The following is a 23,307-nucleotide window of genomic DNA, read 5'->3' on the forward strand; positions in this document are numbered from 1 at the left end:
ATTTTCTGCCTAAAATGTCCTTTTGACACTTTTTACACTTGTACAGAGAATTCTCATTCTTTAAAGGTTAGTCTAAATAGCACTTCCTCTATGAAGTTGTCCTATTCTTTGCACAGAATGAACTATTTCACTATAATGGGTATGGCAGCCCTGAAGTGGGTTGACTTGTATTTTAATTAGCTGTCTCTCTCCTAATTGACTGGTAACTCATTAAGACTGGAGGTGGTATCCAACCCACCTTTCTACTGTGTTAGCACAGTGTCTACTACAACTATAAAACTGACAGCTCCAGAATTTCTATCTGCCTGGAGCTGGGAAACAGGTATGGAAATAAGGGGACAGAACTGGATGGGAAATGGGGGAATACTCTTTAATACTGCATTAGCATGTCCCTTCATAGAAGGCTAAGAAAATCAGCTTTTCATGCTGAAGGGGTTGGAGAAGTACCGACAGAGGTCTTAGCAGAGCTCCTGCCACCGGGTTTACTGAACTGAAAGAAATACTGGGAAAACAGTGAACCTTGATGCATCCGGCCTTTGGGGGGACCAGACTTGTAAAAACATTATTCTAGAAGATGTTCTTTTTCCTCAAGAGCACAGAAAGGAGGAAATGAGGATATGAAGTCCTCTCGGACACAAGCTTGTTAAAGCCAGCCTGGATTCAACGTGAGGAAAGGGCTACATTCTTGAGATTTAGATTTAAAGGGTGGACCAGGCACCCACGTGCTTAAGTCTGTCTCTAGAGGAGGCATTATGCTGGCTACGGCTTCACTGGCCAGGAATCATTCTGAGACAGCCGAACAGCTCTCTTCCAAGGAGGGTGATGAAATCTCAGAGCCCACCCTGTCTTGCTTGGAGAGAAAGAATTCAGAGCAGGAGAGGGAACAAAAGGCAGAGAGGAAAGGCTCTTTCTCTACACCATCCTCAGTAAGTAGGGCAGGGAAAAATCACCCTGAGACTGGGAGCAAGCGCCTGTGTGTTTCTCCTAATGTCTCACTTCCTTTGCTAAGAGAGGCCTTGAGACCACTGGTCACACCCTTGTCATCAAAAGAATGACCAGATACATCTCATGTCTTCAAGCGGCAATGTAAAGGATGAGGATACAGACTTCTAACTCCTCCTCCTCTAACATCCTAGAGATGTTCAGTGGGCTCCTGATTAACAGATATGGAAAAAAATCAAACACATACGTTTGCACACAGTGAACTGTCCACCATACCCACAGCTGTCATACATACAGCAACGAGGACATAAGGTTGGATCCAAGGAGACCCCAGTTCTAGTGTCAGCCGTGAACATTTAGCTTCCCCGAGCTTTTATCCTCTTATATAAAATACAAATTAAAAATTCCTATTCTTCCATGCAGGGCTGTTATAAGAATTAAAGTAAATACACATAAAAGCACGAAAATGGTAAAGAGCAATATATAAAAGCCGAGGTCTTCTGACATCATTTTTATGCCCCTTAAGTATAAAACTATGTATTATGTGCCTGGTTAAAATAATCAGAGCTGTAAGAATGAATAGGATTGAACTGGATTGTTTCAGATATGAAATATGAATTTCCAAAAGGCATGTTTTAGATTCAAAGGGCAAAGAACCAAAGAACAAAAGGAGGTCCTTGGTCTCCCACTAGCAAAGAAAGGCTATGAACACATTCCTGAGATCCTCCAGTTTATCTACTGAAAAACATCCAAGGGCTTTTCCAGGCCTGAAGTCTTTCCCCAGATAAACATATGAGGTGCTTAAGTAATCACAAGTTCATTTACGAAAGGAAATGGCTATTTTCCCCCAATTTTATACTCTTCCTGTTAAAGTCTTTGGATGATTTAAACTGAAAAGGGAAAGAAAAAGCAATATGAATACAAAGTAATGTTTTATATAAAGGAATAAATCCATCATGTAAAGTAAACGACATCTTTAGAAAAATCAAAACAACTCAATATATTGGAATACACTCTTTTTTTTTCCCCTTAAGATACTTGTTTTTATAGATCTTGGTGAATAATTTCAAAATAAACATATATGCTTTAAAAGAAGCATCTTATAAAAGGGACAAAATGAGAGGAGAAGGGGCTCTAAAAGTTTCTGAAATTAGAATTATAAATTACAAATGAGTCTTAAAATCCACCATGTCCTTGGGCTCCGGCCTGATGTTTCCCAAACTCCTCACCAAGATTCCTGGGACCATGGAGTCATGCCTCCAGGCAGTAGAGCTGGTGGAGTCAATGTTGGGGCTTCTCAAGTGTTTTCCCGGTCTTGGCCCTATACTTCCAGCTGTCTGAGCCTCATCACCTGGACCCACCACAGTGCAAGAGTGCTCATCTCTGGACTCATAACCATGGACCCATTCATGGTTTTTGAGCTGGTAAAACTCAGCAGAGTCTTGCTATCAATTAGAAGAAAAAAGAACCTGAATCCAAAAAATTGTGTGATAATGGGTTTCTGAATTAGCGATATACTTAGAACCCTGAAGATGGCATTCCTCTAGGACATCTATGAATTTTCCCAAATAAGGAAAAATAACTAAAGTCTAGAATTTAAGGGATTGCTTTGTACAAATTCATACAATTATTAACAGTTTTTGTGATTTTATTGAGAATTCTCAAAGGTATTAATTTGAGTTTCTAATAAGATGTCATTTATCAGCTTTGTTTCTGTTAAGGTACTATATTTAGTTCATTGTGATTACATGTTCCTTGATTTTTTGTGAAGTATAAATACTGCCAGTCTTCAAGAAAATACTCACATTCTAGGTGATATATTTTCCTAGCCTATTTCCCCTATTTTATGGTGTTCACGATTACCTATGAGGGACTCCGGTAGAAATGAGTAAGAACAGAAAGGATGCATCTGTAGATTTGTACCTGTGAAAAATATTAATGGAGTCACATGACACTTACCTAGTTAGAGACCTGAGCAGTTATCACTGAGGACTGGCTCTATGGAATTTAAAATGTTTGTTGTGAGGTGCCTGCCTGGCTCAGTTGGAAGGGCATGCAACTCTTGGTCTCGGGGTCATGAGTTCGAGATTACTTAAATATATAAAACTTGAAAAAATATTTGTTGCATTTCTCACAAAGAAATGAGCAATTCTATGGTTTCCTGAGAATATCCCATGCATGCATAGTTGCTTCAAATGGAGTAAAATCAATCTTCACCTACTCATACGATGAGATCATGAGGAAAAACTGTGATTCTCTTATAGAAGACAACATGCTTCATGTATTTCAGGGCTGTACCCAATAAAACACATATTATCTTACATACTGGTCACCCCATCCAACTCAAGAGGCGATTTCTGAGGTCTTTCCCAAACTATGGTCATTCTAAGTCATCCAGGCAGCACCCACCCAACTCCCAAGGAACCAGAAGGAAGGTCCTTCTTTACAGACTCCCCATGGCCCCACCCCCTCCCTCCTTTGTATATCCAAAGCAGCACTTACCTCAGCGTGGTCTCTAGTCTTTTGCAAGGACAGAACCATGCTGTACTGAGCTCCTAGAGGACAATGACCACGTCTTTTTTTTTACTTAAATTCAATTAACATATAGTATATTATTAGTTTCAGAGGTAGAGTTCAGTGATTCATCAGTTGTATATAACACCCAGTGTTCATTACATCATGTGTCCTCCTTAATGCCCATCACCCAGTTACCCACTCTCCTCCTGTTTGTCTCCTACAGTTAAGAGTCTCTTATGGTTTGTCTCCCTCTCAGATTTTATTTTATTTTTCCCTCCCTTCCCCTATGATTCTGTTTTGTTTCTTAAATTCCACATACGAGTGAAATCATACAATAATTGTTTTTCTCTGATTGACTTATGTTTTATTTATTTGGGTTCCCAGGGCCCAACCCAAGGAAAGGCTCAAAACATGTGTGCCAAATAAAACTAAATTGATTATCAGAACTGAATACAGTAATGAGCTAGAGGAAGATGTGGCTGATTGCTTTCAAAGATGTATTACCCATATACATAAAAAAAAAAATTTACAGGGGCAGTTTGATCAATGAAGTAAATACATACACACTTTTTTCCCACAAGGGTATTTAGCATTACAAAAGGCAGTAAAGAAAAAACCCAACAGAAACAAAAGCACCAACTTATGTTTACTTTCACTATTGCACAACAAAGGAACAGTCAACAAAACTAAAAGGCAACCTACCCAATGGGAGAAGATATTTGTAAATGTCTTATCAGATAAAGGGCTAGTATCCAAAATCTATAAAGAACTTATCAAACTCAACACCCAAAAACCAAATAATCCAGTCAAGAAATGGACAGAAAACATGAACAGACATTTCTCGAAAGAAGACATACAAATGGCCAACAGATACATGAAAAAATGCTCAAAATCACTTGGCATCAGGGGAATACAAATCTAAACCACAATGAGATTACCACCCCCTCACACCAGTCTGAATGGCTACGATTAACAAATCAGGAATGACAGATGTTGGCGAGGATGTGGAGAAAGGGGAACCCTCCTACACTGTTGATGGGAACGCAAGCTGATGCAGCCACTCTGGAAAACAGTATGGAGGTTCCTCAGAAAGTTGAAAATAGAACTACCCTACGACCCAGCAATTGCATTACTAGGTATTTATCCAAAGGATACCAAAACATAGTGATTTAAAGGGGCACCTGCACCCCACTGTTTATAGCAGCAATGTGCACAATAAAACTATGCAAAGAGTCCAGATGTCCATCAACAGATGAATGGATAAAGATGTGGTGTATATATATACACAATGGAATATTACTCAGCCACCAAAAAGAATGAATCTTGCCATTTGCAACGACGTGGATGGAACTAGAGGGTATTATGCTAAGCGAAGTAAGTCAGAGAAAGATAAATACCATATAATTTCACTCATGTGGAATTTAAAAAACAAAACACATGGGAAGGAAACACAGATGAACACGGGAAGGAAAGGAAAAATAAAATAAGATGAAAACAGAGAGCAAGGCAAACCATAAGAGACGTTGAACTCTAGGAAACAAACTGAGGGTTGTTGGAGGGGAGGTGGCTGGGGGGATGGGGTAACTGGGTGATGGGCATTAAGAAGGGCACTTGATGTAATGAGTACTGGGTATTATATGCAACTGATGAATCACTAAATTCTACTCCTGAAACTAATAATACAGTATATGTCAATCACATTGAATTTAAATAAAGGATTAAAAAAAAGATATATGTAAATAAACAAATTTAAAAGGAAAAAAAGACTACTGTATTCTATATTCTGCTCAAAAAAGAAACTCCCTTTCATCCTGTGCATTACTTGGGACACAGGAATATACTGCCCACTGCAGTGACTGAATCTGAGGCTGGACCACTCCTTCCATTACTCAACTTACTTTTTGCCCTCTTCCTCTTCAATTAGTCGGTATACTAAGACCAAGTAAATGGATTTTAAAATAAAACTGGAGGGAAAAAAAATGTCACCAAAGAAAACCCCAAACAAAAAAAACCTCTTACCTCTCTACATAATAGGTCGCAAACATGAATAATATTCCATTATAATACAATTGCATCTATAACCATAGCAACACAATCCAAGAGGACTTAACTCTCTTATAGCAAATAACAGTCTGATTTTATAAAGCTAAGTAAGCTCTTGCGCTGACAGACACAGATGAAACATCCTTACTTGGTTTCAGTTCAAGAGAGCCAACAGGAGAAGGTCTACTAAATTTAGACTCTGAGCTGATTTCATCACTAACCTGTCCTGAAAGAGGTCTCTGCGGAGAGAAGAAAAAAGGCCAGGGGACAACACACTAGGATGGGATTAACCTATTTAAGAGGCACAGACTGCAGTCAGAAATGGTCACAAAGAATATTCTGCTAGGCTCACAGCACCTGTCCAGGCCCCAGGGCGTGGCAGATAGCCACACCTTTGTGAATCGAGTGTTTCTGGGAAGCCTTGTCCTTCCAGAGAGCCATCAAGGACCCAGAATTGTATATGTGATTACAGTGACTGCAATATGACCAGCTCAATCTAGAAGCTTTCCCGGAAGAAAAAAAAATACAAGAAACTTGATCCAAGACAGAGCTTGAAACAATTTGGAGAAGCACAAATTGAAACGGAATCAAATACTGATGTTTCTCTCTTTTTAAGCTAGTGAAGAAAACACCTATATTTTTCCATCTGAAAAATAGTTTAATTCCAATTAAATTTTACTAAAATACTAAAATGCTCAGGAAGATAACTGAGCTGTTAGCCAGCATGGTGACAGTCCAGGCAGTGCCCACCTGACATGCGGTTTGTGTCTCTGAAGGTGTACAAAGTCAGCAGTTGGCTTGTCCTCCGGAGTGGGTGGGAAGGAGGAAGGGAAGGTCGCACAGAGAGGACAGGCAGTCTGTGCTAGGCTTTGGAGGAATGGGAGAGCCACTGGTCGTGAGGGGGCTGGCCAAGCCCCAGCAGTGACTAAGCAGCAGACCCAATGGCTTTGCAGCTTAGATCCCCGTAGGCAGAAGAGGATGGGGACACAGAAAAATGGAGGCCAAAAGTTTCAAAGGAGGTTTGGTGTATGAGAATAGGGGAAGCAGGGTGCAGAGGAAAAGGAAAAGGGACATCTCTTCCACCCCCATCAAATTCCTCTTCCCATTTCTTCCCGTTCCTCTCCATATAGTCTGCTACCTTTTCTGTCAGCTCCAACATGGTGTCTCAAGTTGTTAAAGCTGTTTTTTGTTTCTTTTTTTTTCTTTCTGGATTTTTAGCACCATGTTGTCCATCCTTCCTCTTGAGTATCTTATAGAATATTCACTGGTTTGAGCTGGTACTGAAGCAAAAACAAAGTATCTCACCCTACAAAAAGCTGTGGGAATTTTATAAAGCAATTGAACTACAACCTAGTATTTTTTTTTTTTTAAGATTTTATTTATTTATTTGAGAGAGAGAGAGAGAGAAACAGCATGAGAGGGGAGAGGGTCAGAGGGAGAAGCAGGCTCCCCGCTGAGCCGGGAGCCCGATGTGGGACTCGATCCCAGGACTCTGGGATCATGACCTGAGCTGAAGGCAGTCGCTTAACCAACTGAGCCACCCAGGCACCCCTACAACCTAGTATTTTGAAGCTGAATCAATCTTGTGTTTCATGGGGTTCAATCCCCTAATTCAACTGTGGGAAATCCACAAATACTGTTCATTTTTACAACAGATTTAGGTGATTACAGGTATATGTGCACATCCACTGTTATACTGCTTTCCATTTACACAGCCTCATCTTTCACCTGAAAGGTAAAGGCTGCTTTTCACAAGAAATGAATGCACACTAAATATGCATATGATTCTGGGGCCCAGATTTACTGTTCAAAGGAAATTTTCATAAGGTTACATCCGTGGAATAAATTAACAGGAGATAAGAGTGAGTCATTTCATTGTTTTGCAACTCACTGCCATCTATCTCCAAGTGTTAGGCCTCCTCACAGCACCTCTCTTTTAAGATGCTTATATACAAATCAATGTCATATAAAGGCAGGGAATTCTGAAGAAAAAGGAACACAAATGTGAAGCAGTAGGTTACTTCTCTATGAGCTATAAAGAAAAGCTGACGTCAGGTTTAGTATTAGCTGGAGGGAGATCTCTTAGCTGGAAATAAAAAAGAAAATGCAAACGAGAAAAAAAAAATGCCAAAGGGGAACTGCCAGAATTAGAACATAAGTCTTTCACAAAAAGAAATAATTTTATTGAATAAGGAAAAAATCAGTTTAAATATGTGAAGTTATTTTGTGTGTTTTCCCACAGCATACTAAAATACAACCACACACAGTAAACTGAAGTCACTAAAATAAAAGTTGAAGAAAAAACTATTAGCCAAGAATTTGACTACTTGTAAGTACGATGAGGAGAAATCACTTAGTGATTTGTTCTTATCCTAACAGCACTATCCTAGCTGCCTTAAAGGTCTTCTAGAACAATGAAGGGTATAAATAAATAAACTCATAAATAAATAATTAGATCGCTTCTTCCTGCTAAATGCCACTGAAGAAGAGAAGAGTCACAGACTAAATTATGAATGAGGAAACTGTGCCCGATAGGTTTTGGATATTTTAACTTCATTTCTAGTGGTTTGGGGTTTCTCTAACATGCACTGTAAGCTCTTGGCTACAGCACAAAAGTACCTGGGGTGCTTGTTAAAATACAGATTTTAGGCTTCACATCCAGAGAAACTGAGAAGGTCAAGGATCCTAAGAATCTGCATTTTAAGGAGCCCCATAGGAGATTATAAATGCATATGGTCTACAGTTTGAGGAAAGTACTACCTAAAATTGAAGACCTGTCTTTGTACTACACGGATTAACATGATTTAGGCAAAAAACATGTTAACCTCTATCCTACAGTTTTTTGAGCCAAAAACTGTTTCAGAGCAGAAAGGAACCTTTAAATCTACTTTATTCTTCAGAATCATCAACCTTGTAGCCTTAGGGAGCCAGTGAGTTATCTTAATGAAAATTATCTGTTCAGGGGTGACCAAAATGGTTTCTAGCAGGTTTCATCAAGCTGCAAGTGGCTGTCAAATGCATACCAATGCTTTAAGAGAACTCTACAAGAATCTTTCACAAAGGCTGCTGAAAATTTTGTGGCATTTGCTTTATTAGAAATGTGAAAGATGAGCAATTAATTACATCTATTACTACTCTAAAAATTCTAATTGCCTTCTCATTGCACCTGCTAGCAAAAACTCTCCATGCTTATTACAGAGAAAATGCTGTTCACGGGCTCATCTACCACTGAGCTCCTTCCTTCCCATCTCTTTTCTCGATAACCAACCCCATTCCCCTTATTCACATGTGCATATGCCCACTTTGAGAGTAAGATACACCTTTCTGTCTTTGCCCCTAGCAGTTGCAAACGGATTTTCATGCACCCTGCAACAGGCGCTTCTGAGTGAACAGTATGTGTCAGTCACTGTGGAGAAATGGAACTAGTAACAATGACGATACTGAAGGGGTATGCACTGTTAACAAGGGGATTGCTAACAACAGAAAACTCTGGGGTTCCCCCCCCCTGGCAAATTAAAAGTAAAATGCTGGAGCACTCTAGAATGCATAGCAAGAACAGTACCATAAAATGTGACTGCATAGAGATCTGCAGTTGAGTGAGATGCAACAGGGGCTGTTGCCGACGGTGACTATTGGGAGTCATTTCAACAGGCCAATGATACAGACCTCGCACATCATCATGGTCTATGCCAGCTTTTCTTCAGCTTGTACTCAAGGGCAAAGAACTGGTTGGTGAGCATCCATTATTGATCTCACAAATCACAGGACTTAGGTTTGAGGCCTGGGCGCAGGGAGGGTGAGTGAGATAATGCCTCAGCTCTAGCCAACCTCAATGTGTTCACTGGGAGACAAACGATCATGGGAGAAGACCTGTCAATACTAGTGAAAGTCTGTCCTCTAGAGTCTGTTCTCAAATCTTGACCTGGACAAAGGAGAATATAGTCACTGGTGGTTGGTGGACTCAGGCTTATCTGCGGGGGACCCTGGGGGCTTTCCAAATTCTGACTACACTTCATGAAATCTCTTTACACAGGCCCCCCTGGGAAAGACAGAAGAGGGTCTTCCCCCTGTGCCAGCTGAATCTGCTAACTCCTCTGTATCTGTTATGTCTTGTGGAATTTCATGAGAACACACTTCAGGAATATTTCCTAACACCATTTTCATGTCAGAGCCAGAGAGGAAATCTCTTACCTCTAAGTTCACAAGAAGAAAATACTTCCTATATCCAAAGGAAGACTTTCTCTGATAAATACTCTAAAAATGAATTACTTTACCAGGGGCACGTTTTTATAACATGCTCCTACTTTATCACTGAAGTCAAATCTTCATTTTTTTTTTTTTTAAACTCAACGTGCATTCCCTGCAGACCTACTTTATACCAGGCATGGTGCATGTACCTGATGATATATGCATCTGACGAAGAATAAAACTCAGTCTTGCCCTCAAGGACTTCTGGTGCCTTCAAGGGAGCAGGAGTTGGACCTTCTAACACAGCGTGGTCAAGTCTTACTCTGGAAGAGTGGGCACAGTGTTTTGGTAGATCTGGGGAACTCTGGTTCGGTTTTTAAGTGTGAATGAGATTTTAACACAAATGAAAAGAAGAAAGACCTTTTCAGCAAGAAAAAAAGTTATGGGATGCAAAAGGCAGTCCGAAGGGAACACAAGAGTATTTTGTAGGACTGAGGCACAGGGAGTATGGGGAAAGACGCAGAAATTGAGGAGCTAGGATGTAGCAAAAACAGAAAAACCTTTATCAGCCATGAAAAACAATGAATTTTATCCTGTAGGAAGGACAAGGTGGAGCCTGGGAGATTTTTTAAGAAGGGGTTGCAAGACCCAATCTGTGTTTTAGGAACATAAGTGTGGTGGCTGATGCGATGACTGAGAAGAGCCCAGAAGACCAATAAGAAGGCATTATAGAGACCGTAATAGGTGCTGGGACTGTTCTATGCTCTTAGATGCCCACGATCATTTCCCTCTGCACATTCTTTAGTTATATCTGAGTTTTCCCCCTTTAATTATACATCAATACTGATATTTTTTTCCTACCCAAGATGCATCATCTGTGGTTCATAAAATAACATTTCACATGAGTAAACACTTAGGTAAATACATTCTTAAAAAAGAATCCCTTACCTGAACAAAGCTGTTCCACTTTTGTGTAGTTTAAAGATACTATGTCATTAACCCATGCGATGATATCATGTCTGCTCATAGTCTCTTGGGTTATCGAGGTAGAATACACATTGACCGCCATTCCCCAACTAGAAAAAGAAAAATAAGGAAAAAATTAACTCCGAAACATAAAAGGTCAGGATCCCTGGCAGAACTCTAAGGGATGGAAAAGGCCTGTTTCAGCTGAGCCTTTTCTCTTCGCTCTCTCTTCCACATATTTGCTGAAATACAGTTAAAGTTCACATACTGTTCATGCAGTACCAATCCACATTCCCCACCGCCGCTGGACTCCAAGGTTTTTTAGGTTCTGAGATATCTATTATCTCATGTAACGTGGTCTCACCGTCACCCTTAAATCTATGTGTGGTATTAAAAAGTTATCAGGTTTGTAACAGCGTGCACTGGAGTCACCTTTCATCTTTCTACGTAACTTCATCATACTTTCATTACTTGCCAACAGTGCCCCCTCGCACACTCCTTGGAGATGTAAATGGGAGCTCCGTTGTATTCAGTTGCTCAGGCTAAAAACACCATGCCCATTCTTGCCTCCTCTGTTTCCCTCACCACCACATCCAATCCATCAGCAAATTCTACTGGCTCTACCTTCAAAGTAGAACCAGTCTTTCCCACTTTGGTCAATGCTCACCTGATGCTTTGCAGTATTCTTTCCTGGGTCTCCCACCATGTACTCTTGTCCCCCCTTCCCCCCCACCACATATTCTCAACACGGCAGCCAGAGTGATCCTAGTTGCAAAATCACATGCGCTCTCTCCTTAGTTTAAAACCCTCCAATGGTTGCTCATCCCACAGTACAATTCAAATTCTTACCAAGCTTTAGCCAGCCTGATATATTCTGACACCTTTCCTTACTACCCTCTCCCCCTCACTCCACTCCATCAACACGACCTGCTGGTTTTCTTCAACTCCTCAAGCTCACTTCCTCTTCAAGCCTTTGTACTGCTGTGGCTTCAGCTAGGTCTCTATAATGCCTTCAAAACCCCAGTTTTGAGGTGCATGCCCTCATTTCCATCTCCTATTCTTCTTCTCTTCACAGACCTAGGAGAGAAGCTCCATTGGGGCAGGGATTTTGTCCATTTTATTCTTTGTGTATCCCTGGTGTCTAGTTCAGTTCCAGACACAGAGTAGGCTTTCAATACAAATGCTGAAAGCAGGAATGTGCTCCCCCACCCCCCTCCCATGTAAAGTAAGCAAGGCAGTAGATAAGCTAGGTAAGCTATGTACTTTAATCAGCTTTGGAGAAATTCACTTTAGAAATGGGCTTCATATAAGTTTCATTCGAAAAAAAGAAATCCTCAACCTGGTATTCTCTATTTCTAAAAGCTTTGGACAAAGCTTTTATAAAAATATATAAAAACATGTGAATAATTTGAAAGACATGTACTGTCTAATTACACGAGTCTTCCCTTTAATTTACTCCTTCTGTTTCATGACACCTATTTCCCCAACTTTTCATCAGAGTGAAATACATAGGAGCTTTGCTTAAAATATTTTATCTATAGTTTTGTGTAATTGGTTTCCTTTTTTTAAATCAATAAACTTTGTTTTAGAGTTCTTCATAGCAAAATTGAACGGAAGTAGAGGGTTACCATATACCCCATTGTCCCCACATACACACAACCTCCGTCACTATCCACATCCCATACCAGCTGCTACATTGGTTACAATCAATGAACCTACTACACTCATGCACTATCATCACCCAAAGTCTGTGGTTTACAGTAGGGTTCACTCTTGGTGTCGTACATTCTACGAGTTGTCACAAATACACAATGGCATGTATCCACTATTTTAGTGTCATACGGAGTAGTTTCATTGCTCTAAAAAATCCCCTCTGCTCCGCTGATTTTATACCTTTCCCCCAGCAATCCCTGGCAACCACGGATCTTTTTACTGTTCCACAGTTCTGCCTTTCCCAGAATACCATGCAGCTGGAATCATACAGCATGTAGCCTTTTCAGATTGGCTTCTTTCAGAGTAATGTGCGGTGAAGGTTCCTCCATGTTGTTTCATGGCTTGATACCTCATTTCTTTTTAGCACTGAGTATTCCACTGTCTGAATGCACCACTCAGCTGATGAAGGACATCTTGGTTGCTTCCAAGCTTTGGCAATTCTGAATAAAGCTGCTAAAAACATCCATGTGCAGGTTTTTGTGTGGACATAAGTTTTCGATTCATTTGGGTAAATACCAAAGAGCACTACTGATGGATTGTATAAGAGTATGTTTAATTTTATAAGAAGTTACTAAACTGTCTTAAGTGTCTATCCAAAGTGGCTGTACCCATTTTGATTTCCTTCCAGCAATGAATGAGAGTTTCTGTTGCTCCACATCCTCACCAGCATTTGGTATTGTCAGTGTTTTGGATTTTGGCCATTCTAATAGGTGTACACTAGTAAAAAAAATTTTTTTTAACATTTAAACCTGGTTGAAACTTTGCAATTTTACTAATTCTGTGCAACATATAATACTTAAATCTTTAAAAAAATTATGTATTTATAAATACATAAGAAAGAGAGTGTGTGCATCAGGGAGGGGGCAGAAGGAGAGAGAGAGAGTTCAAGCAGATTCCCCACTGAGCATAGAGCCAGACGTGGGGCTCAATCTCATGAAGCTGAGATTATGACATGAGCCAAAATCAAGACTCAGACGCTTAACCAACTGAGCCACTCACAGGCCCCTACTTACATAATTTTATGTAAAATGTGTGTATCTTTTATTTTGAAAAATTTTACTTTATTTATTTGACACAGAGCGAGCACAAGCAGGGGGAGCGGCAGGCAGAGGGAGAGGGAGAAACAGGCTCCCCGCTGAGCAGGGAGCCCGATGCAGGGCTCGATCCCAGGACCCTGGGATCATGACCTGAGCCAAAGGCAGACGCTTAACTGACTGAGCTACCCAGGCATCCCCCCAAATTTTATATATATAAAACTTATTTTGAAAGGTTTTTTTTTTTTTTTTTAAAGATTTTATTTATTTATTTGAGAGAGAGAATGATATAGACAGAGCATGAGAGGGGGGAGGGTCAGAGGGAGAAGCAGACTCCCCGCTGAGCAGGGAGCCCGATGCGGGACTCGATCCCGGGACTCCAGGATCATGACCTGAGCCGAAGGCAGTCGCTTAACCAACTGAGCCACCCAGGCGCCCTTTGAAAGGTTTTTGATACATCAAAAAACCAGCTGTGTTTACTTCTTGGCTTCAAAAGTTATCAATATTGGTCAATCCTGTTCCATTTATACTAGTCAGTACTTTGTCCCAAATCCTACCCTCCGTGCCCCAAGCCAGTTTGTTTTGAAGTGCCAAGCATCTTACTGTTTTGCTTCAAGTATTTCAATACGTTTCTCTGAAAGATAAGGACATTAAAAAAAACTCAAATAGCATGAACACATCTGAAAATAAAAATAATTTCTTAATATCAAATATGCATTATAATGTCATGATTTTTTTCAGTTTGTTTGAATCTGGACAAATAAGTTTTAGACATGATGATTCATTGATATGTACTTTAAATTTCTTTTATCTGTAGATTTCCCCTCCATTTCTAATATATATTTTTTTTAATTGTTGAAGGAACTGGGTTCTTTCTTGTACAGTTTCTACAATCTGGATTTTGCTCACTCTATCCCATTGGTGTAGTATGACATATTCCTCTATCCCTTGGGTTCCTATAGATGGGTCATTTGATCTACAGGCCAGAGAGGATTCAAGTTCTAATTGGGGGTTTGGAGGCAGGACTACCTTGCAGTGTTTGAACTCCCATCAGGAGACACATAATGACTGACTCCCTTTAGGACATCGTTAGCTATTAATATTTGTTTAGATCCACCAATTCTTTATAGAGACTTCAGAGTCATATTCTATTATTCATTTTTTTTATTTTTTATTTTATTTTTTTAAAGATTTTATTTATTTGAGAGAGAGAATGAGATAGAGCGAGAGGATGAGAGGGGGGAGGGTCAGAGGGAGAAGCAGACTCCCTGCTGAGCAGGGAGCCCCATGCGGGACTTGATCCCAGGATTCCAGGATCATGACCTGAGCCGAAGGCAGTCGCTTAACCATCTGAGCCACCCAGGCGCCCTCTATTATTCATTTTTGATTTATTATCTAGAACAGTTCTATAAAGAGAAATTTCCCGAGTACTGGTCACATAACAAAGACAGGACAGATGCCTGATTTGTTTTATTTACCATTTTTCAAAATAATGAGGTAGTTCTCTACTATTCTCCAAACATGACTAATGAGGTTTTTATTTTTGAAGTGGAATTATGAACTCAACAAGTATGTTTCAATCCACGTCTCAACCGACCACGGTTTAAATCTTTACTAGTGTGAGCTTGCAAGAACTTATTCAAGCTGGTTTTTGAGTTCTTCTAACAAGGTCCCAGTAGTCTTTGATCATTTCCTTGCTTTCTGGTATGACATAATGTTCCAGGCCCAACTTGGACCTTTCCTGCCTTAGACATAAAACCAGTTACTTCTCTTATGGGCTCCTTATTTCTATAATCACAAATGGTATTGAGAAATAAATATTTTTAAGCATGGCTATATAAGAGAAAAATCTTGTTTTACACAAAAATCTGTGTATCTGTAAAAGAGTTGTGTTTGGAGTGATTATGTCTATTGCAATAAAAATCTGCTTTCTACCTACCGTGCTAAATGAAGACTTTTTTTAAAGATTTTATTTATCTGAGAGAGAGACAGAGAGAGTACGAGGAGGGGAGGGGCAGAAGCAGACTCCCCGCTCAGCAGGGAGCCCAGTGTGGGCTCGATCCCAGGACCCTGAGATCATGACCTGGGCTGAAATCATATGCTTGACTGAGCTACCAGGTACCCCAAAGATTTTTTTAAATAAATATAAAATATCCATCTATCCCCAAAAGCACCCTCATCTCTAAATTCTCTTCCCCTGAAGACCTAAAAAAAAAAAAAACCCAACCTTCCAGTATTGGCATTTTAGATAATGGGACCATAGTCACTGCTTTTCTACAACACTATTAAAGGTTTTTGAGTAGTATCTGGTTAATAACATGCACTGTTTTCTTTAGTCTATCATTATTAAACAAAGCTGTTTGTTTTTAATACCTAATTAAAGAGTTGTCTGCATGACTACGTAAATGATATAAAACCTTAGTAAACATAATTCAAAATTTAGAACATTTTGAACTGGTTGGAGTAATTTTCGTTTGCTGGCCTAACTTTTGGCAGGTGATGTACTCTTCTGATGGTTTCTTCCTCAGGCAATACTGGAAAGCTTTGCTCTACCATGTAATATATCATTGCAGGATGAGGCCGCAAGGCCCAGAGTTGTGCTACACGAAGTCCAGCCAAATTGGAATGAAATTTTTTGTCCAGATGATTTAAAAACAACTAACCACAAAGCAGGAGAGATCCAATCAGGTCTGTGATTTAGAAAGATAATCCCTATACAAGTGAGTAGAGATGTTCTGTGGTTTCCTAATTGAAAAAGCGTGCAACCAAGGAACAGGTGGGAGAGTTACAACTGCTTTTAAGAAATCCATGAGAACAGGGAAGCAAGTCATTCCTTTGCTGGTGGTTCTGCCAATGAATCACACTCTCCTCCAGGTCTTTATTGATAACATTCACCTTTGTGAATGGTCAACCATCTTTCCATGACCCAATAGTCATTCAGCTCACAAAGGCAGATAAAGCACTATGTGCCTTTAAGGAGCTCATTAGGAAGACCAGGGGAACAATGAAATAGCATCTGATTTTTGCTTTAGAAAAACTCCAGTTAGTTACTAGACTCACCACTCTTACCTCTACCACATCCCCTCTCTAACCAACACAGCTGCAGTCCCCAGAAACCCCAGCAATAAGAGCAACCTGCTTTAGGGGACCTGTGGGAAAACCAGAATGGAGGGCAGACCAAGATGAGGGTGAGTGAATGAAGGTTAGGAATATTTTAAATTTTCTTTTCTTTTCTTTTTTTAAAGTAAGCTCTACACCCAACGTGGGGTTTGCACTCATGACCCCAAATCATATTCTACTGACTGAGCCAGCCGGGTGCCCCTATTTTCTTATGTTTTCTAAAATAAAACAACAACAACAACAACACAACAACAACACATTAAATAGATTTCCATACCTACTTCACACTAATAGCAATGGAACCAGTATAGTTAATTTCTAATTATAATTCATGCTGATTAGAATATTCTTTTCAACCTTCCTCTAAATTTCACCAAGATACTCGCAAGTCATTTCACATTGTGGTTGTCTTTTGCTTCCTTTATTAGTTTCCCATCCAAATGCACAATGCCTTTTTTTTTTTTATTATGTTATGTTACTCACCATACATTACATCATTAGTTCTTGATGTAATGTTCCATGATTCATGGTTTGCGTATAACACCCAGTGCTCCATGCAGAATGTGCCCTCTTTAATACCCATCACCAGGCTAACCCATCTCCCCACCCCCCTCCCCTCTAGAACCCTCAGTTTGTTTTTCAGAGTCCATAGTCTCTCATGGTTCATCTCCCCCTCCAATTCCCCCCCCTTCATTCTTCCCTTCCTGTTATTTTTTTTTTAACATATAATGTATTATTTGTTTCAGAGGTACAGGTCTATGATTCAACAGTCTTACACAATTCACAGCACTCACCATAGCACATACCCTCCCCAATGTCTGTCACCCAGCCACCCCATCCCTCCCATCCCCCACCACTCCAGCAACCCTCAGTTTGTTTCCTGAGATTAAGAATTCCTCATATCAGTGAGGTCATATGATACATGTCTTTCTCTGATTGACTTATTTCGCTCAGCATAATACCCTCCAGTTCCATCTACGTCGTTGCAAATGGCAAGATTTCATTCCTTTTGATGGCTGCATAATATTCCATTGTATATATATACACCACATCTTCTTTAACCATTCATCTGTTGATGGACATCTTGGCTCTTTCCATAGTTTGGCTATTGTGGACATTGCTGCCGTGAACATCGGGGTGCACGTACCCCTTCGGATCCCTACATTTGTATCTTTGGGGTAAATACCCAGTATGCACAATGCCTTCTGATTTTAGATTGAGAGCGCTGGGTCCAGGGCCCTTCTCTGCAGAGGGCTGGTGCTCTTCTTCACCTCTAGGAAGTCAGGTGGTGCCAAAGCAAAAGAAGAATTCTATTCCTGCTCTGCCATCCATGCTTTTCTCTTCCCAAATTCTTCAACTCCCACTTTTTCTACAGGGGCAACTTTAGTATATTCAAGCCTAAAGCATTCAGGTGACTTTATGGTTCACAGAAGAAAATTGATCTATTCCCAAATGTTAAATTCAGGGCAGGTAAAAGCATATTTAATAATCTTAGTTCTTCTGTGGACACACTCTAAAATCCTAAAATTTCATTAAAATTTCTTGGCTGTCAATCTAGATGACAATATAAAAGTAAAAGTACCAGCCCTCACTTATTCAGCAATGTCTGGATAACACAAGGAATTTTCTATTATTTTAAAGTGATTTCATGCTTCCATTTTGATCCTTGAAAGAATCTTGTGAGGAAAGCGGGGGAGGAATGTGCCTTCCGTGACAAATGTGGATTCCTCATCCTTCTGAAGGTCGGAATTAAAATAATTCATACAAGACATGGATGAAAGAAATTGAAAAAGACACAAATAAATGGAGAGATATTCTGTGATTATGGATTGGAAGAATGTTAAGATGTCCATACTACCCAAAGCAATCTACAAATTCAATGCAATTCCAATGGCATTTTTTACAGAACTAGAGTATAAAATTTGTATGGATCCACAGAAGACCCCAAATAGCCAAAGCAATCTTGACAAAGAAGAATAATGCCAGAGGTCTCATGTCCCCTGATTTCAAACTATATTACAAAGCTATAGTAATCACAATAGTATGGTACTGGCATAAAAACAGACACATAAATCAATGGAACAGAATAGAGAGCCCAGAAATAAACCCACACATATATGTACGATCAATTAAGACAAAGGAGGCAAGAATATACGATGGGGAAAAAAATCTCTTCTATAAATAGTGATGGGAAAACTGGACAGCAACTTGAAAAAGAATGAAACTAGAGCACTATCTTATCCATATACAAAAATTACCTTAAAATGGATTACAGACTTAAATTTAAGATGTGAAACCATAAAACTCCTAGAACATAGGTTGTGAGCTCCTCAACATTGGTCTGTTTTTTCAAATTGGACTCCGAAGGCAAGCGTCACAAAAGCAAAGATAACTAAGTGTAACTACATAAGATTAAAAAGCTTCTGAACAACAAAGCAAACCATCAACAAAATGAGAACTGGGAGAAGACATTTGCAAATCATATTTCCAATAAGGGGTTAATATCCAAAATATATCAAGAGCTTATACAACTCAGTCACAAAACTAATCCAATTAAAAAATGGATGGAGGATCTTATTTTTCCCCAAGACACAGAGATGACCAACAGGCACATGAAAAGGTGCTCAACATCATGAACCAGAGAAATGCAAATCAAAACCACAATGAGGTATCACTGCACACCTGTTGGAATGGCCAACATCAAAAAGACAAGAAATAACAAGTGTTGGTGAGGATGTGGAGAAAAGGGATCCTCATGCACTGTTGGTGGGAATGGAAATTGGTGAAGCCACCATGGAAAATATGGAGTTCCTCAAAAAATTAAAAATAGAACTTCCATATGATCCAGCAATTCCACTTCTGGACATTTATCCAAAGAATACAAAAACACTAATTTGAAAAGATGCATGGACCCCTATGTTCACTGCATTATTTATAATAGCCAAGATATGGAGCAACCTAAGTGTGCATGAATGATGAAAGGATAAAGATGATGTGATACACACACACACACCAGAGCTACTCAGCCATAAAAAGGAAATCTTGTAATTTGTGACATGTGACAACATGGAGGGACTATGAGAGTTTTGCACTAAGTGAAGTCAGAGAAAGACAAGTAGCACATGATTTCACTTACAAGTGGAATCTAAAAAAATAAAACCCAGACTCCTAAATAGAGAGAACACAGTGGTGATTGCTAGAGGGGAAAGGGAGAGGTGTCTGTGAAGTGAATGAAGGGGGGTCAGGGGATACAAATTTCCAGTTACAAAATAAGTCTGGGCAATGTAATTAATGTACAGCATGGGGAATACAGTCAATAACATTGTATTAACTCCGTATGGTGACACAGTAACTAGACTTACTGTGATCAGTTCACAACGTATGTCAAATCACCATGTTGTACACATGAAACCAGGAGAATACTGCATGTCAATTATGCTTCAATTATGAAAAATTCAAAATACTAATTTTTTAAAGATTTTATTTTTAGGGTAGCCTGGGTGGCTCAGTTGTTAAGCGTCTGCCTTTGGCTCAGGTCATGATCCCAGGCTCCTGGGATCGAGCCCCGCATCGGGCTCCCTGTTCAGCAGGAAGCCCGCTTCTCCGTCTCCCACTCCCCCTGCTTGTGTTCCCTCTCTCGCTGTGTCTCTGTCAAATAAAAAAATAAAATCTTAAAAAAAAAAAAGATTTTATTTTTAAGTACTCTCTACACCCAATATAGGTCTTGAACCCACAACCCAGAGATCAAGAGTCACACATTCCACCAACTGAGCCAGCCAGGCGCCCCTCAAAATACTAATTTTTAAGTTTACTAATTTCCAAAGACTCAGTCAAGAAAAATAAATGGCTAAGAAAGGTAAGTAATACTAAGTTCTACAGAATAAAAAGACAATGCACTGTGCAAGGTTTACTCTGTTTGGATCTTCAGCACGTCTTTTTTTTTTTTTTTTTTTTTTTTAAGATTTTATTTATTTGAGAGAGAGAGAGAGATCACAAACAGGGGGAGGGGTAGAGGGAAAAGCAGACTCTCCACTAAGCAGGGAGCCCAATGCAGGACTTGATTCCAGGACCCTGGGGTCATGACCTGAGCTGAAGGCAGACGCTTAACCAACTGAGCCACCCAGGTGCCCTTCAGCATGTCTTTTACATGGAAACAACAGTTTATTCTGATATAACCTGCAATCTGGTTTCTGGGCCATAAACACTTCTCTCTGTGCCATCCTTGCAGAAGAGGAAGTCAAAGCATTGCCCTCTAATTTGCAGCTTTCAGTCAGATTTTTAACCAGATCACTAGGTGTTTAAAACCTGGTAAGTACAGCAACACTGAAAGTAGATAAAGGACAATTCCCTAGCATGACAGTCTCTGGGCCACCATATTTTGACACAGCATTTAAATTTTTTAAAAAGATTTATTTATTTTAGAGAGAGCACGTGAGCAAGTGAGCAGGGGAGAGGGGCAGAGGAAGAGGGAGAGAATCCCCAAGAAGACTTCACGCTGAGCGCGGAGCCTGAGGTGGGGCTCGATCCTAGGACCCTGAGATCATGACCTGAGCCGAAACCAGGAGTCAGACGCTTAATTGACTGAGCCATCCAGGTGCCCCTTAAATTTTATTTTCAAATGAATTTGCATTCGTTGTTCCTACTTAAAAATAAACCACTAACAACAATGTATTTATACACTGTTTTCATGATTGTTTGAATGTCTTTCCGAAAAGCTGGCTATATAGATATTCTGCAAATAGGAGAAAGAACAACATACAGAAAAACAAAAATCCCTTTATACCTCCAGCAGGCAAAGTCACGATTCTGACTTGTCCATGGATAGTGACTTCAGAAAAAGGACAGCCTCAGGCTGGGGGCCCGTGTGTTGATTTTGTCTCTAAATTCAAAATGTGGCGGTGGGAAGGGGAGAGGTTCAGCCGGTTTATGCTCTGCAGCAGTTACTCAGCCATATAAATTAGAAAGTGCATTTCTGCTTACTGAAACAAAAGGAATTTTATGCGACCGACAGACTTGAGTTCGCCTACTGAGCAAAGCCTGGATAAAGACTTGGCAAGCCCCAAACCATGGAAACCAAAGTATGAATTCTATCACCTTCCAAGTCATGGGCCCCTCAACCAATTACAAAATATTCTACAATTATGTTGTCCAAGAGCAAATTTGGCAAAGTTTGTGAATTATTCCAGAGGAGTATCTCTCCAAAATTTGACAAATATATAAGATGTCCTAGCTAGCTAGCATCATGTGTGGCCCTTAACTGAAATTATTTCTTGTGTAACTCATTTTGTCTCTCTGCTCCACCCTAACCCTTACAAATAAATCACAGCCATACATGGGGTCTGGGGAGGCAGCTCCTTTTCCTCATTTCCTCCCTTTACACTTTAATCACTCCTTTTGAAAGAAAATGGTTTCTTTCAGTAAGGCTCACGATAGGCCAGGTGTCCCAGGATCCTGGCTCTGGTCCTGTTTAGGGTGTGTGGCTATAAGGAGAGGAGTCTGAGAAATTAATTTTGGGAATGAGGCATGTGGAACTTATTTTGATTTTGATTTCTTCCCCCTACAACTAACGTCTGAGTTTGCCAGGCTTCCCGAGTTTAGACACGACCATCTGCTTGACTACTGTCTGCTCCTCTGTACGGAGGCCCCATTTGGCTTAGATTTACCCCAAGCCCATTCTGAAGCTGAACTGTTACAATACCTTCCTGACGTAAGCTACCGTCTTTATGCCACTCCCTGCAGGAGCCTGGGTGCAACTGGAAAGGGAACCTTCAACATAAAATGTTCTGAAAATTCAACCCACCCTACGCCAATCCATGCCAATCACACATTTTACACTGACATCTGACAACTATACCCATATTTGGGGCTCTCTGTCTTCGCTCTCATTAACAGGTCTCTCTTCTCCACATGTTCCCCCATCACTGCGAGAGTATCCCTCTACCAGTCTAAGATAAATACATGCAATCCACCCTTCACCCAATTTCCCATAAATGAGAACAAAGAGCAGCCTGGAAAAGACGTACAAAGAATAATGCGATTTCTCTTTCACCTGAGAAACTGACTTGAGTTGAGGCACCTAAGGATTTCTGAAGCCCTTATAATAATCAATAACCCAAGTGGCTTCTTCAGGAATATTTAAAGATAACAGTGCTTTGTAGGAAGCTATGCCCTGCTGCCCAGGTGTTAGCGTTCCTTTCAAAATGTCTCAGAAGTGGTCTGTACCACGTTTCCATACTTGCCAAGGTGGAAAAAGCACCTGTGAACCCCTTTCCTTTACCAGTAATTGCACTTACACTTGGTCCAGGTCAAGGCCTCACTTTCAGTTCCTATCTCACATGGTGTTGTTTGCCTTAAGTTTTTTAGGATTGTCAAGGTTGGCCTGTTCCTATCTACCAGCTAAAGTGGGGGTGGGGGGGTGCACTATTTCACACAGACTTGCAAACACAGCTTTTTCCCTAGAAATAATTTTTTGTCATTTTAACAGAAATGGCCATTTTGCAAATACTTCTAAGCAGTCACAATTCTAAGATTTTAAAAACAGATTAACCCCATCATGGGTATAACATTGAATATTTCCTTCTCTTACAAGTGGCATCTTTCTAAAATAACCTGTAAATATTTGGAAGCAGCAGATCAAATACTGAGCCAAAGGAAGAAACCCCCAAAGTTGTTCTCCAAGAGCATTTCTGCATTAGAATCCAGGTTATCCCCTCCATCTGTGGGGGACAGAAGAGATTCGGTCACACAGCAGTCACTTAAATGAGTGAGTTTTCCTTTGAAAAGC

General features: G+C 40.1%; 1 protein-coding gene across 2 annotated transcripts in view; it reads right to left on the minus strand.

The window, feature by feature from the left end:
* Positions 1 to 23,307, minus strand: part of MAPRE2 (microtubule associated protein RP/EB family member 2) — a 151,935-nt gene that overhangs the window by 52,501 nt on the left and 76,127 nt on the right. For both annotated transcript variants that reach the window (XM_045886853.3, XM_045886851.3), the window contains one exon: positions 10,639 to 10,766. In XM_045886853.3, the coding sequence (XP_045742809.1) occupies positions 10,639 to 10,759 (121 nt within the window). In that variant the 5' untranslated portion in view covers positions 10,760 to 10,766. The remainder of the gene's footprint in view (positions 1 to 10,638; positions 10,767 to 23,307) is intronic.

This window comes from Mirounga angustirostris, unplaced genomic scaffold (genome assembly GCF_029215605.1).
Source record: "Mirounga angustirostris isolate CCGP_5_RB_7025 unplaced genomic scaffold, mMirAng1.0.hap1 SCAF_14, whole genome shotgun sequence".
Lineage (NCBI taxonomy): Eukaryota > Metazoa > Chordata > Mammalia > Carnivora > Phocidae > Mirounga > Mirounga angustirostris.